Source organism: Xenopus laevis, chromosome 4L, assembly GCF_017654675.1.
Source record: "Xenopus laevis strain J_2021 chromosome 4L, Xenopus_laevis_v10.1, whole genome shotgun sequence".
Classification (NCBI taxonomy): domain Eukaryota; kingdom Metazoa; phylum Chordata; class Amphibia; order Anura; family Pipidae; genus Xenopus; species Xenopus laevis.
In genome coordinates, this window is record NC_054377.1 from 133,971,397 (window position 1) to 133,987,100 (window position 15,704).

Sequence of the window (15,704 nt, forward strand, 5' to 3'; positions counted from 1 at the left end):
ATCATCTGAATGTTGTTCTGAGGAATATTGATGAATCAGATACATAAATATTCATAAAAAAATAATCTGGTGAGAAAGGAGAAGTTGCTGAATCCAAGGAACGACAAACTGAAAAACTAGATGTGGAGCCACAAGGAAGAAAGAGATTGGAGGAAGTTTTTTTTCAGTTTTTCCTGCCTCCAGAGAGGAACAATTTACCGGTAACCCCAGTCGTCCTTCACAGATAGGTAGAATGGACGGAGAAAGTAAAATTAAAGGGAAATCAAGAGATATAGGGAATGGTGATCAAAACTCTAGGGAACTCATTAAAGGAAAACTATTCCACCAAACACTGTAGGTCTCTATAAAAATATATTGCATACAACCCTGCTTCATGTAAATAAACCATTTTCATAATAATATATTTTTTTAATAGTATGTGCCATTGGGTAATCCTAAATAGAAATTTGCCATTAAAAAAAATTAGGGCCGCCCCCTGGGATCTTAGGATACACGGTACACACAAACAAACCATACATGTTAGGTAACATGAGCCAATTAAAAGACAGAGTTCTGTATTTTGCATCCACACTTCTTCCTGTTAGGATCAGGGCACACAGGCAGATTCGGGGAGATTAGTCCCAGCGACTAATCTCCCCGAACTGCCTCCCCTGCATTCCTGCCGGCTAAAATGAAAATCGCCAGTAGAATGGCACTCAGAGTGCTTTGTTTTCCGAAGTCGCCAGAAGTTTCCTCATAGGTCAACTTTGGCCAACTTCGGAAAACGAATCACTCTGAGTGTCATCCTGCCAGCAATTTACATTTTAGCCGGCTGGAAGGCAGTTGGGGGAGATTAGTCGCCCCAAAAAGAGGAGATTTGTCGCCGAGCAACTAATCTCTCCTAATCTGCCTTTGCCCTGACATTTACAGTTAGAGTTGTAGTATTTCTGGTCAGGTGATCTCTGAGGCAGCACACAGACCATCACGAAATGGTGGTTCAAGGCAAGAGAAGTAAAAGGGCAAAATTTACTTAAATATATATTCCAGTTTGATAAAATTCTTTAATATGTCACTTCATTTGATATAAACTATCTGTTGCTTAAATATTCATTTTGGAGGTAAAGTTTTCCTTTAATTGCAAAGGGATGCCCCACAAGTGGTCACTGGTCTGGGACATTGGCGTGGCCTTGGAACAGCAATCGGGGCTGGGGTTTTCATGGAGCGTGTCCCATTTCTGTCAATAGCTAGTGCCCTATTGAAGTTATATGTTACATAAATGCGGCCAGGCAGACATGCTAGTGTCATCATCAATAAAGGTTACAAACAGTGTCAGAAAAAAGCCATCTCAGATCTGTAAAGACCAACGAGAAGCTGACATTTAGGAGATATGCTACAGAATTAGATTATCGTTCTTATGGTGGGTTTGCACGTTTCTCAGTCCCACTCAGTTCATACTCAAGAGACTGGAGGAACGTCCCCAGCTGCAGGGGGAACTGGTATTCTGCGTCATCTCCACGCCTGGGCCTGTATTAATTCTTACTGTTCACCTCTCCAGGGGCCATTGCCTCGAATACAGAGGCTCAGGAGAGCTCAGAGTACTGAATTCTGGGCTATTTTAGAAGAAAAATAAGAGGGGTTATCACTGGTGGCAAGGCAAAGAGCAACATCTCTATCCCGAGGGAACTCCTGAGAAAGCGCAATACTCACATGTTGTGGAGCACACACCAGCCGCAGTGAGGGTCCCTGGAGCCAAGGCAGGTGTCACAGCTTTCATATTGCTCACAACTCTCCACCGGCACACGAGTAACCTGAGGCAGGAACAAAAAAAAGAGGCAAAGAGTTTAAAAGTGATCAAGTTAAAAGTTATCAACTCAAACAATAAAGCTGGCCATAGACTCAAAGATCTGCTCGTTTGGCAACATCGCCAACTAGCAGATCTTTCCCCAATATTCCACTAACGGCATGGCTACATCGGGGGCAATCCGAACGTTCGGCCGTATGGTCGAACGATCGGATTACGATACGCTAAGGGGCTCCAACGGGTCGGTCGGGTAAAAATCAAACCTTCCCAATCGATATCATGGCCAGATATCGAACGGGATGACCTGTCGGAAGAGACAGATAAGCTGTCAAATTGGTCTAAACAACCGATATTGGCAGCTTTATCTGCCCGTGTATGGCCACCTTTAGACAAGAGTATTTCCATGTGTGAGAGAGGTACCTCATCGGACCAATCATGGCTTCTTTCAGCTATTTATGGCTTTAACACATAACAGCCCAATTCAGTGGCTCCCAAAATGTCAGGTTGGTCCTATAGGGGGGTTAATACTAAAATGGGAGGGGGTTTAATTTGAAAGATAATTTGTGTGTGAATAAGTATTTGCAGATATTTAGGATAAACAGTAACTTGCTGTACTAGACACAGTTGAAACAATGAATGTTAAATACACGGAATCAGGAGAGTTAGATCAAATGTCAGATCCCTAATATGGGAACCAAAAAAGTCAGGCAACCACTGGCATAGGTACTGGTGAGAAAGTTGTATAACCACTGGCATAGGTCTATGTTATTAACCATACATTTATAATAGGGATGCACAGAATCCACTATTTCGGATTCGGCCAAAGCCCCGAATCCTTTGTGAAAGATTCGGCCGAATACCGAACCAAATCGAATCCTAATTTGCATATGCAAATTAGGGATGGGAAGGGAAAAACATGAGACGTCCTTGTTTTGTGACAAAAAGTCATGTGATTTCCCTCCCTGCCCCTAATTTGAACATGCAAATTAGAATTCGGTTCGGCCGGGAGAAAGGATTCGGCTGAATCTCAAACCGAATCCTGGATTCGGTGCATCCCTAATTTATAAAAAAAAATAAATTGAATGTTGGCACCCTACTCATAAACAGGGTTCAGCAAGGGAAAACTATTACTCAAAATCTACCTCACCACATACAATAAGATCTTCAGCTAACCCAATACCTCCCAACTGTCCTGTTTTTCGCGGGACAGTTCAACCCGCAGTCCCGGATTGTTACTGAAATGTCCCAACTTTCTCTTTGATCTCCTGCACTGAACAGCCAGAAAAAAGATACAAAGTTTCTAAAACTTAATTGGCTTTCTAAAACACGTGGCAGGTGCACTTAGATACATTTACAACAATTTAAGATAATCAAAGAAACGATTATAACAATTTAAGATAAGCAGGTCTTTTGGGGAAACTGTGACTTGCAGCTTAAATGGCGATTGACCTTCATTAGCACAACTGTAATAACACATAAAAACCACAGAAATGTGTTCATGCTTACATAAAAAAAAAAAGGTAATTAGGGGGTGTGGCCACAAAAACAGGTGTGGTCAAAAGTTTTTGCAGCGCTCCACATGCCTCCCAAATCTTTTTGTCCCAAAATGTCCCTAATGACTTCATTCCCTTAATTCCAACAATAAACCATATATAAACTATACAGACTGAAATATTGATACAGCCATATGAGCACAACCGTGTCACGGAACAGACTGATGTAACCAGGAGAGAGTGGTTTAGAATAAAGATCAGATTGAGTGTAATCTAACAATGACAGGAAATCAGACCACAAACCAGACAGAAAGAGGTTATGGCTACTGTGTTTCAAGCCGCAATTTAATAAGGACACGGTCATGACACAATGATGTCAGCCTAAGCCTGCTCCCATCGATTTGCCTGCAGCTGAGCTGGGCAGCCAATATGTGGGTCAGAATCAGACTGATCTATCAACGAGCACTCTCCTGAAATTGCATTGCAAAACGGTGGAGACCAAGATTACATGGTTTGAGTATTACAGGTATAGGACCTGTTATCCAGAATGCTTGGGACCTGGGGTTTTCCGGATAATGGATCTTTCCGTAATTTGGGTCTTCATGCCTTATGTCTACTAGAAATTCATTTAAACATTAAATAAACCCAATAGGCTGGTTTTGCTTCCAATAAGGATTAATTATATCTTAGTTGGGATCAAGTACAAGTTACTGTTTTATTATTACGGAGAAAAAGGAAATCATTTTTAAAAATTTGGATTATTTGGATAGAATGGAGTCTATGGGAGACAGCCATTCCATAATTCAGAGCTTTCTGGATATCGGGATACCTTTAGGGCAGTACCACGATTCTTGCAGCCAAGGGACAGTACAATCCACATCCTTTTGGCTAACACAATGCTACAATTCACTTGACTACCTCCGATTCAGTAACTTAAATGGTTCACCTTTAAATTAAGTTTTAGTAAGTTATAGTGTGGCCAATTTTCAGCAACTTTTCAATTGGTTTTCATTATTTATTTTTTATTTTCTATTTCCAGCTTTCAAATAGGAGTCACCGACCCCTGGCCCATGTATTGTTATGGCTACATTTTATTATTCATCTTTCTATTCAGGCCTCTCCTATTCATATTCAAGTTTCTCATTCAAACCAATGCATGGTTGCTAGGGTAAATTGGACCCTTGCAACCAAACTGCTGAAATTGCAAGCTGGAGAGCAGCTGAATAAAAAGCTAAACATCTCAAACTACAAATAATAAAAAAGTAAAAGCAAATGCAAATTGGCTCGGAATATTGCTCACTATATCATACTAAAATGAACTCAAAGGTGAACATCCCCTTTACTGATCATTTCCAATAACAAAATAAAATTAGCATCTGTCCTAAGTCCCAGGGTTACTTATTTCATTGTTTTTGCTTTGCCGACATTATACAGTGGGTTATTGACCCAGCAGAGGTGGAAAAGCCTATGTCCTGTTATAAAACAAAGGACAGCAAGTAACATGGCTCAACGCCAGATCTGTAATGTGTGCGTGATTCTCTCTTGTACCCCGAGTCATTGCCCCTGTTAACTAACGGCCAGCAGTGTAAGCAGATATTCACCCCTGCAATCGTCTTTCTGCCAGAGAGAGTGAAAAAATATATATATATATATAAATATTCATATCTAATGTATCGAAAAAATAACTATTTATCCTTTATTCTTCACTACAGAACAAGATGCAGAATGGTGTCACAATAAACAGCAGCATGAAAAACAACAAATGGTAAATCACAGAGTAATAAACTGCTGCTGAACTTGAACCCCACGTAACTAAACAAGAAATAATTAAACACAGTTCTCCCATGACTAAAGCTGCCCATAGACGCAAAGATCTGATTGTTCGAATCCTCGAATGATCGGACTTCCCCATGTCCCGACCTGCCACTAACCATTCAGATCAAATAAAGTAGAAAAGAACAGATCAGCCGATGTTCTGCCCCTGTCGTACGATAGTTATGTCCGACAAAGATGGTGACAGTCTCCCACTGAAAATGGTCCGTTCGGCAATACATGAAGATATATTATCAGCAGCCGACAGAAATCTTTTAACCTGTCCGATCGTCCAAACGACTGATCTCCATGGGATAAAAAATGTTGGGACTCTCCACTCACAGATAAAAAATCGTACGAATAGAGGATTCGTATGATCAGATCTTTGCGTCTATGACCAGCTTAAGGGGTCCTATCCAATAAAACCAGAAAATATTGACTCCCGAAGTTAATTCCAAAGTGAAACCCAACAATCACCCCACAGTCATGGCCAAGAGTCTAAATTTACATCAAGACTGTAAAATGTGTCAATGCAAACGAGAAATGAAAAAAATATACACCAGAACCAGTCTCACAATTATATAAGTATATGGTTTACCACTATATATATAAGAGCGGTTTGCTTTCTAAAACCCACATAAGGCATAGTAACAAGGACATCAGTATCTGTGCCACTCACATGTGACTTCAAGACTAAGGAATACTCTTGAAGTCACCTTTTACGCCCGTGAGCAACAGTCAGATGTAAAAAGAGTTGGGGAGCAACACAAGCATGAAAAATGTTCCTGGGTGGTGCCAAATAATGGTTGTGACTGATTATTGGTATGTGGACTGGCAGCCTACAGGAGGCTCTGTTTGTCAGTACCAGGCCCGGATTTGTGGAAAGGCCACCTAGGCCCGGGCCTAGGGTGGCAGGATTTTAGGAGGGTGGCATGCTGCCCAACCACACCCACATTGGTTCAAAAATACTGGCTAAAGATACAATCGTTTCTTAAATTTCTTGTGCACCGATCCCCATTTCTCCAGTCCAGATGATGAAAATTTGCAGGAATAAAGGGGAGGGGACAGGGGTGACAACCTGCAGTGGATCTAGGGGTGCCACTGTGTAAATCCGGCCATGGTCAGTACACCTGGTTTTTATACAACCAAAACTTGCCTCCAAGCCTGGAATTCAAAAATAAGCACCTTTTCTGAGGCCATTAGGAGCAACATCCAAGTGGTTGGGGACCAACATGGTCTGATTTTAGGTGGCCAAGAGTGAAATCTACCAAGGAATTACATGAATTCATTTGTTGTGTGGTCTACAGCACTGGTTTCCAAACTGCAAGGCTTAAAACACTGGCTAAATGCCAATGAGGGTACTATTTGAAAGCCCATTTGTCTTCTAGATGCACCTGAAAGTCCAAGTTGAATGTCAGCTAGGGTGAAATTAGGGGTAAAGACATATCCTTGGAACTGTGTCTGAATGACGGATAAACCAATGTTTACCCATAACGGTAACTTTGTTGGGGCTTGAATATATAAAGTACAGCACCCGGTGGTCTACAGTGTGGACATCTACCATCTCACCAATGGACAAACCACCAACACTACTACCACTTCACAGATCTTCCTACTGTTCAAGGTCCAGTGGCCGAAAAAAAAAAAAAAAAAGTTTTTTTTTAAATTTATGGCAAGGCAAACATATCTCAATAATTAAAGTTTGCGTCAACAGTAATACCAGCAGAAATGTTTGATAAAAGCACACCGCAGCCCCTCTACGTTGGACCATGACCTTTTACATCAGAACAGGGATGCTTAGTGTAAAACTGCAAGCTGACCCAGTAATAACCTTATATAAGCTTTACAAAAAAAATTTATAGATTCAATGGACAAGCCAATCGGAAAACTAGAAAAAAAAAGTTTAGCTCAGGGTTGTAAAAATGAAGCCCTTCTACGGGGATTTAATGCACCTGAACCTTCCAAGAGTGCCACAAATTATTTTGTACGATGCCAATTGATTATAGTTGACCCAATAAATGGGAGAATTTTGACAGCACATGTGTATAGCCTAATCTCAACTGAGAAAAGTTCACTGATATAAAGGCATCATTGTTTTCTATGAGAATCTGATGGGTCTGTTTACACTGTGTGAGTAGATAAGAAGATGCTTGCAGCATTCCAAGTGACATCCAACAGGCACATTTAGTGTTTATGAAGCCTAAAATGACAGTCTAGGAGGGATCCGTCAAATCTGAAGTCACTAAGAGGGAGCACATTTGCTTTATGACAAGATATGAAACAGTCTTTGTGGATCAACTCCCATGATTCTCAGCCAGCTGTTATAGCTTCCAGAGAACAAAGGCTGGAGGGCTGCCAATGGCATTCTAACTCGGCTTTGATAGTTTGCAAATACTTTGCTCTGACAAATTGCCTTTTTCTCTGGCTTAAAATCAGCAAACAAATCTCCCGGACTGGTTTATATAGCTAGAAATAGGTCTCATCCAGCAACCGACAGAATGAGGCAACGGAGATACTTAGTCGAAAGAATTTCAAACATTTGAGTTCTGCTCCGCACTCAGCCGCCTGATCAGTAACACACGCTGATTACATTTGCATGGAAACTAGCAAATTTCGGAAAAGATGCTCTGTGTTACGTACAGATTTTCCCATCATGCTCTGATCAACAGGAGGGGTGCTTACCATTCCAGCTGCAGGCACATCTACTATAACTAAATAGAACAAAACGGGGCTGGCAGTGACACCTCAAAGATTGCATGTGGCAACCAGAGGCTTGGCTGGAGGGACACTGACTTTTGCAAAATCATTTGAATGGTACATGTAATAAGAACCAGCAGTGCAGGGAATAGCAAAGGACAGAGATTTTACTCTTAATTAGATCACTTTAAATTAAGTGCAGATGTGATACCAGCTATATTGGGGAAACTTCTTTAGACTTAAATTTAATTTCACAATGCTTGCTTTAATATTTGGGTTTACAACCACCTTAACACACCGTTTAGTTATTAGATGTGACCAACAAACATCAAGAAAGATTATCTTCACTTGCATTCAAAGAAATACGATGTATTATTCTTATTCTATATTATTCTATATGTGGTTGCCCAGACTCCTTGGAGCACTTTCAGCATGGGATGTCTTCACTTGCACCGTAGAAAGGGGGAAATCTCATTTAAGAGGCCAGACATGTGAATAATCAGAATTCTGAAAGTAAATAAAAAAAAAAAACTGCAGCGTAACAGGAACAGAAACCAAAAAAGGAACGATGGGTTAACCCACAAAATCCCCAAACATTTTCCAAATGCTCCAGTCATATCATAAGAGACTTGCATAATAAAGATGAATAAGAACTCTGTCCTTCAGCAGGAGGAACACTACGTGTGATTTACATCTCTGCTTCTGCAATAAGAGAGAGCGATAGATCACATATTACAGTAAAACACTGAACTTTGCCAATTGTTGGGAGAAGAATATTTTGGTTTCTTTATAGATCTCGCATATGCTCTGTCTGATGTAGCTGCATAATAGGGAGAGATGGTGCCTATAGTAACAGTGGGATAATAGTCTCTGGGAAGGGAGTGTGACTGTGGGATAGCAGGTATAGTAGGGAGAGATGGTGTCTATAGTAACAGTGGGGATAATAGTCTCTGGGAAGGGAGTGTGACTGTGGGATAACAGGTATAGTAGGGAGAGATGGTGTCTATAGTAACAGTGGGATAATAGTCTCTGGGAAGGGAGTGTGACTCCGGGATAGAGGTATAGTAGGGAGAGATGGTGCCTATAGTAACAGTGGGATAATAGTCTCTGGGAAGGGAGTGTGACTGTGGGATAGCAGGTATAGTAGGGAGAGATGGTGTCTATAGTAACAGTGGGATAATAGTCTCTGGGTAGGGGCTGTGACTGAGGCACTGCAGGTATAGTAGTAATGTGAATTGTAGAAGCGTGGATAACAACTTTTGGAAGGGACTGCCCAATATGCGGATCAAAACCGACCATATAATTGAATTAATGTGTTCTTAAGGCTGCAATAGATGTAAATGTGACCTTATAGATTTACATTTAATCCTTTCATAGAAGCCATGCAGAGAAACACATTGTATCCTTTGTCCTCCCAGAATCTGTTTTCACTTTCCTAAATTCCAGGGAGTAAAAGGTTGAACACCAGATGCTTTCATGAGAGATCCGAAAGTTAATGGTATTTATGAAACGTATTAATATTGGCCTGCAGGCTAGCAGGTAATTAAATTCCACATGGCATTAGTTGTGAACTTGTTAGCTGGCTCTTTGAAAGTTATTGGCTGAAATCACCCAGTCCTCCGGGCATCTATTAGAATTAAGGACAGGCGTACTCCACACACTTTGACACAAAGATCTGCTGCACTGCGATGAGTTAAGAGTTTTGCCTTGTGACCAAACAATACACCAAGGAAAGCTCCTTAATTAGAAACGTACAGCTCAACTAATTCGTTGGGGAGGAAAAAATTGCCTGGAAAGCTATCCTTGAATTTGGCCACTAGCACCAATGAAATAGATGAGAATTCTAAGCTTGTTGTGGAAGGTTAAAGCCAGAAATATCATTGCGTCTCTACTTTGCAGAAATTAAAGATGTTCTATAAAAAGGACAACAGATTACCAGGGCATTAGAAGGACTATTTAACGAAGCATGAGATACACGGAAATAGAACACGCAGCTGGACTCCAAACATTACTAGATACAGCAACTTCAATGCATCAGTGGTCCACAAACTAGGTTAGATAATCTATCATCTGAAGGACACCTTCCTGAGCCACCTGTCGCCAGTCCCTGGGACATCACCTGGACGTTCTATTGTTTCCCAGATTACTGATACAGAAAGGACTGGAACGGAGGCAGTGAATGCTTCTCTTTGTACAATAAAGCTCCTGCTGTGCCGTGACCTAGTCATTAAACGGCAAAGAAGCTCCAAAAACAAACGAGGTTATCATGCCCAAAGTTATGTGCTCAAGAGGTGAATGAGCCCTTTGGGCACTGATGAAGGCATCCGAGCATTAATGGCTTCTAAGAGAATAGTAGGACTAGGTTAATTTACGAGGGCAGCCTTACCTTCAGAGAGAAATACAGTAACATTATCACTTTTTTGCTTCAGTAAAAAAAAAAGCCTTTCAAAGTGAAGCCTTGCTTTTATCTAAAAGGTCTTTTAATGACCTTAACATCCATAATTATTCCAAAGAATCCCAGGACAAGCACATTAAAAGCAGCACATCCCACACTAAAAACAACTTTACAAATACCATACACATTAATTAGAGGCATAGAATAATGTGGCCTTCACCCAGAATGTTTGAGCAAAAAGACAATCATCCAATTATCATATAGGCATCAACTATGAGAAGAAAGAAGAAGAATTTTCTGGCTATTTTTCTGCTAGGCTGGTGCACCATGTATGAAACTACAAAACAGGTCATAGTGTTCCTATCAAATAGCATATGAATAATGGCCATGGTTACTGCAATTGCATAGTGCTTAGTCTATATTTAATAGCAATAGCTTACTTGCACTGTGGGGAGAACCTTACTTTTGAGGAAGGCTTAGAAGTACTCCATGAATATCTATAGGTCTTTCTCTGTGGAGGAGTTAAAATAATATATCTAAGTCACTTTTATTTTGAAAAAATTGATATTGGCAAATATGTTCCAAAATTGTTGAGGCCTGGGTGTTGTCTATAAAAAAACAAGTAAGAACATGGTGAGAGAATACAGAGAAAAACTCAATTACAGAGTGAGAGGGAACACCTGACATTGTATTAAGATCAGGTTGTCCTACCAGAGGCCTGCAGGCTGTTTAAGGCTTTCCAGGACCTCCTTCATCATTGTTTTATAATAATCTTCGCCAAGATAAAGCTACTACTAACTTTAATAGCAGTCGCTTTTGGCTTACTCGCACTGTGGGGCCAGACTATCTTTTGGGGAAGGCTTCATGCATATCTACAGTGGTGTGAAAAACTATTTGCCCCCTTCCTGATTTCTTATTCTTTTGCATGTTTGTCACACTTAAATGTTTCTGCTCATCAAAAACCGTTAACTATTAGTCAAAGATAACATAATTGAACACAAAATGCAGTTTTTAAATGAAGGTTTCCGTTATTAAGGGAGAAAAAAAAACTCCAAATCTACATGGGCCTGTGTGAAAAAGTGATTGCCCCCCTTGTTAAAAATAACTTAACTGTGGTTTATCACACCTGAGTTCAAGTTCAAAGGTTTTAAAGCCATTTCTAAAGCTTTGGGACTCCAGCGAACCACAGTGAGAGCCATTATCCACAAATGGCAAAAACATGGAACAGTGGTGAACCTTCCCAGGAGTGGCCGGCCGACCAAAATTACCCCAAGAGCGCAGAGACAACTCATCCGAGAGGCCACAAAAGACCCCAGGACAACATCTAAAGAACTGCAGGCCTCACTTGCCTCAATTAAGGTCAGTGTTCACGACTCCACCATAAGAAAGAGACTGGGCAAAAACGGCCTGCTTGGCAGATTTCCAAGGCGCAAACCACTTTTAAGCAAAAATAACATTAAGGCTCGTCTCAATTTTGCTAAAAAACATCTCAATGATTGCCAAGACTTTTGGGAAAATACCTTGTGGACCGACGAGACAAAAGTTGAACTTTTTGGAAGGTGCGCGTCCCGTTACATCTGGCGTAAAAGTAACACAGCATTTCAGAAAAAGAACATCATACCAACAGTAAAATATGGTGGTGGTAGTGTGATGGTCTGGGGTTGTTTTGCTGCTTCAGGACCTGGAAGACTTGCTGTGATAGATGGAACCATGAATTCTACTGTCTACCAAAAAATCCTGAAGGAGAATGTCCGGCCATCTGTTCGTCAGCTCAAGCTGAAGCGATCTTGGGTGCTGCAGCAGGACAATGACCCAAAACACACCAGCAAATCCACCTCTGAATGGCTGAAGGAAAACAAAATGTAGACTTTGGAGTGGCCTAGTCAAAGTCCTGACCTGAATCCTATTGAGATGTTGTGGCATGACCTTAAAAAGGCGGTTCATGCTAGAAAACCCTCAAATAAAGCTGAATTACAACAATTCTGCAAAGATGAGTGGGCCAAAATTCCTCCAGAGCGCTGTAAAAGACTCGTTGCAAGTTATCGCAAACGCTTGATTGCAGTTATTGCTGCTAAGGGTGGCCCAACCAGTTATTAGGTTCAGGGGGCAATTACTTTTTCACACAGGTTTGGATTTCTTTTATCCCTAAATAATAAAAACCCTCATTTAAAAACTGCATTAAAAACTGCATTTTGTGTTTACTTGTGTTATCTTTGACTAATAGTTAAATGTGTTTGATGATCAGAAACATTTTGTGTGACAAACATGCAAAAGAATAAGAAATCAGGAAGGGGGCAAATAGTTTTTCACACCACTGTATATGTCTTTCTCTGAGTCACTTTTATTAGAAAAACTCTCAACTCTGTGATTTTAGCAAATATGTTCCAAAATTGTTGAGGTCTGGGTGTTGTCTATATAAAAAAACAAGCAAGAACTTGGTGAGAGAATACTAAAAAAAAAAAACTCAATTACAGAGTAAGAGAAAACACCTGACATTGTTAAGATGGAGGTTGTCCTACTAGAGGCCTACAGGCTGGTTATGGCTCTCCAATATATTTTTATACCAGGCCCAAGTTTTACATAGACCATCAATGTTTTATAATAATCGTCACCCAAATATTGGAAATTGTGTAATATTGACCTAGAGCATCAAAAATCTTGATAGGCTCCCAAAGTGTGGGGCTGGAAAATCAATTCAAGTCAAGTGAAAGCCTGAAGGACAAACAAGGGAACATCTGGGTGGATGCTTACTTACGGCCTTGGACAAGGCTGAAAATAGATGAGTGACTGATACTACAATGGTGACTTTGCCAAAAGCAGGGGCCCTGAACTCAAAAAAACCCTAAAAAACGAATCTTCTGTGCAAATTATCAGGGAATTAAGAGTCAGTTAGTCAGTAAGTATTTCTGTTTGTTTATTTTGCAGGCAGAGGGGCCCTAAACACTCAGGATTTCCACCACTGCTCTTGCTACAGCTAGGCATAAGAGCCTGTTTACAACTAGAATAAGGAGGACAAGATGGATGGACATGGATACTGTCAGCACAACGTTTTACTTTGGCTGACAAACCGATGATCATTGAAGGAATGGATGATGACTGTACCCAACACAGAAATATGACGGACAGGAGGAAGGAATGAGAGCAATGTCAGCAATGCCTGCACTACCAATACAATCAGGTTCACTGCTGGTCTCCTTCCAAGAACTCTCCATCACAATCCAACAGACTTGGTCACCTTCCAAGCAGCTCTCCGAGGAAGATAAGGAATTTCAGAGGAGTTTATTTGCGAGATTAAGATCGATTCACTGGCTGGAGGATTTTTCTCTCTTTTTTTTTTCAATTCACATAAACAAGGATGAGATGGGAAACGCTGCAAGGTATTCATGTCCAGAAATATTTGTGGAAACGCTTACACTACTCATTATACTGATTGTGCCATAAGACTTAACCCAAATCGTGTCTGACGGGAAGGACATAAAGGTTATTCCCAATCAACACTGTGTGTGCCAAAGGGGGATTACAAGACATGGTTTAAGATAGGGAAACTCCCCATGATGATTTCAATGGCACATTAAAAAGATTTGTATGATCCTTTGTCTATGTTTTCATCGATCTGGTCACACAAAGGTAATATTCTAGGGCTCAGTGAGAACATCTCTTTGTAACTCATCTATATTCAGACAGTTAAAGCTATTGTTGTATTAGAAGGCATTACACAACTATCTGTCCGTACACCCCAACTTTCCATTCTTTTACATACAAGGTGGGTTATTTTTCAGACATTCATTTTCCGGTTGTTTATGACCGATCTAGTGGCAATTGCTGAATACAAGCATATGGGATTTGATTGGGTTAGCTCAGTGGTTCCCAACCAGAGGTTCTTGAGCGACATGTTCCTCATCAACTCCCTTTGTTTTTGCTCCCATGAGCCTCAAGGCAGGTGCTCATTTTTAAATTCCTGGCTTGGAGGTAACATTTTGGAGGCATAGAGAGACAAGGTTACTTTCCAACAGAGCCTCCTGCATGTTAAAGGTCCACAGGCAATCACAGAGGTTATTTGGAAACCCACAGGAGCTTTTCTCATGAGTTCACAGTCCTTGGCCGACCCCATGGGACAATCTATCATACATATCTTTTTTTTTTTTTTAATATTTATATAAGCTCCAAAGTGACAGACTCAGTGAATCATTTTGTCACATGTATTCTGGGCTACACAATACAGGGCTGGTGATTTGGAAGTGGCCATAAGACTATACCACAGGGGCCCCAGCAAGTCCCTGCATATAGGTTGACTGTTCATAGCTTGATCATATTTCTTACCAGCCAGAAATCAAAATCTGATTTTCATTTGGGTCCACTGTCAGACCATAAAAAGGCAACCACGGCATGTGTACCATAAAGCCATTCATAGGGGAATTAGAGAACTAAATTGACTGCACTCGGCTAGTTAGAAATTGTGCATTTCATTGAAAAGATGCATTATGGTCTGTAGATTGAAACCGAATAGCGCACACTGTCTAGTCTATGAGCGAAGAAATGATTGGATCACGTGGCAATAGCCCCAGTGGGTATCCAGCTTAAGACCCTGTGTTTGTTCGAGTAAGCTCAATAATGGATGCAAGGGCTTTTCTAAAATGCCAGCGATAAAGTAGCAGCCCAATAAGAAGAGCTTCAACTGCATACATGCAAATGCCTGTATATTTTATAATTGTGTTTATATCCCCATTGGCTGCTTAGATTATTGAATTTGCTTATTACAGACAGCATTTCATTTTATGGAGCTCGAACCCCCAAGTCGCGTCCATGAGATGCTCTACTCAGAGCTTACAATGCACTATGTAGCAAAAAGGAGAGAGTTAAAGTAATCCGTACACGTGGATCAATACCACTTCCAGCAGGCAATCCTATTTTCTGATTCCACAGGGAACCCTGCAAGATGAAAGCATATCCAGTACCCCCCCACACCTGCCTCTGTATGTGATACTACAAGACACCCAACAGCACTGCTGCAAAAGCAGGGAGGGTTACAAGCACTTTATTAATTGCTCCTCTATATTTGATTAAAATTCTTCATTCCATCACAGGCCTTCCAGCTCGCTTACAACTGTGCATTTAATTACTTTCTCCTCTACAGTAATATCTGAAACCCCTGAAAAATATTTCACTTTATTAACACAGGGTCTTTGTCACCAAAGACATGGCAGAGTCCATCTGGGGCTGTAACAAGATAAAATGGGATAAGAACTATAGAATAATTATGCCGGCTGTTTAGACGTTTGTAACAGTACTATACCCAGGCTGAAAACATACAAGGTCAACAAGGTAGCTATTTATTCTCATCTGGGTGGTTCGGAATGCTTTATTTTTGGCACCGTCTATGGAATATGATTGAGACACCTGATCACAAAGCATTACAGGCCCCTCTGCGGTGACTGTTTCTATAATGTCCCCGTGCTCTTTAGAGCAGAAGATCATAACCCACGGGTGGGGATTCACATCAGGTGTGAAATGGTTTCCCTGCAGTCAC

The 15,704-nt window shown here is 40.8% G+C and overlaps 1 protein-coding gene across 4 annotated transcripts in view; it reads right to left on the bottom strand.

The window, feature by feature from the left end:
- plxna1.L (plexin A1 L homeolog) overlaps window positions 1–15,704 on the bottom strand; it is a 256,200-nt gene that overhangs the window by 95,703 nt on the left and 144,793 nt on the right. For all 4 annotated transcript variants that reach the window (XM_018256516.2, XM_018256518.2, XM_018256517.2 and 1 more), the window contains 1 exon segment: window positions 1,687–1,787. In XM_018256516.2, the coding sequence (XP_018112005.1) occupies window positions 1,687–1,787 (101 nt within the window).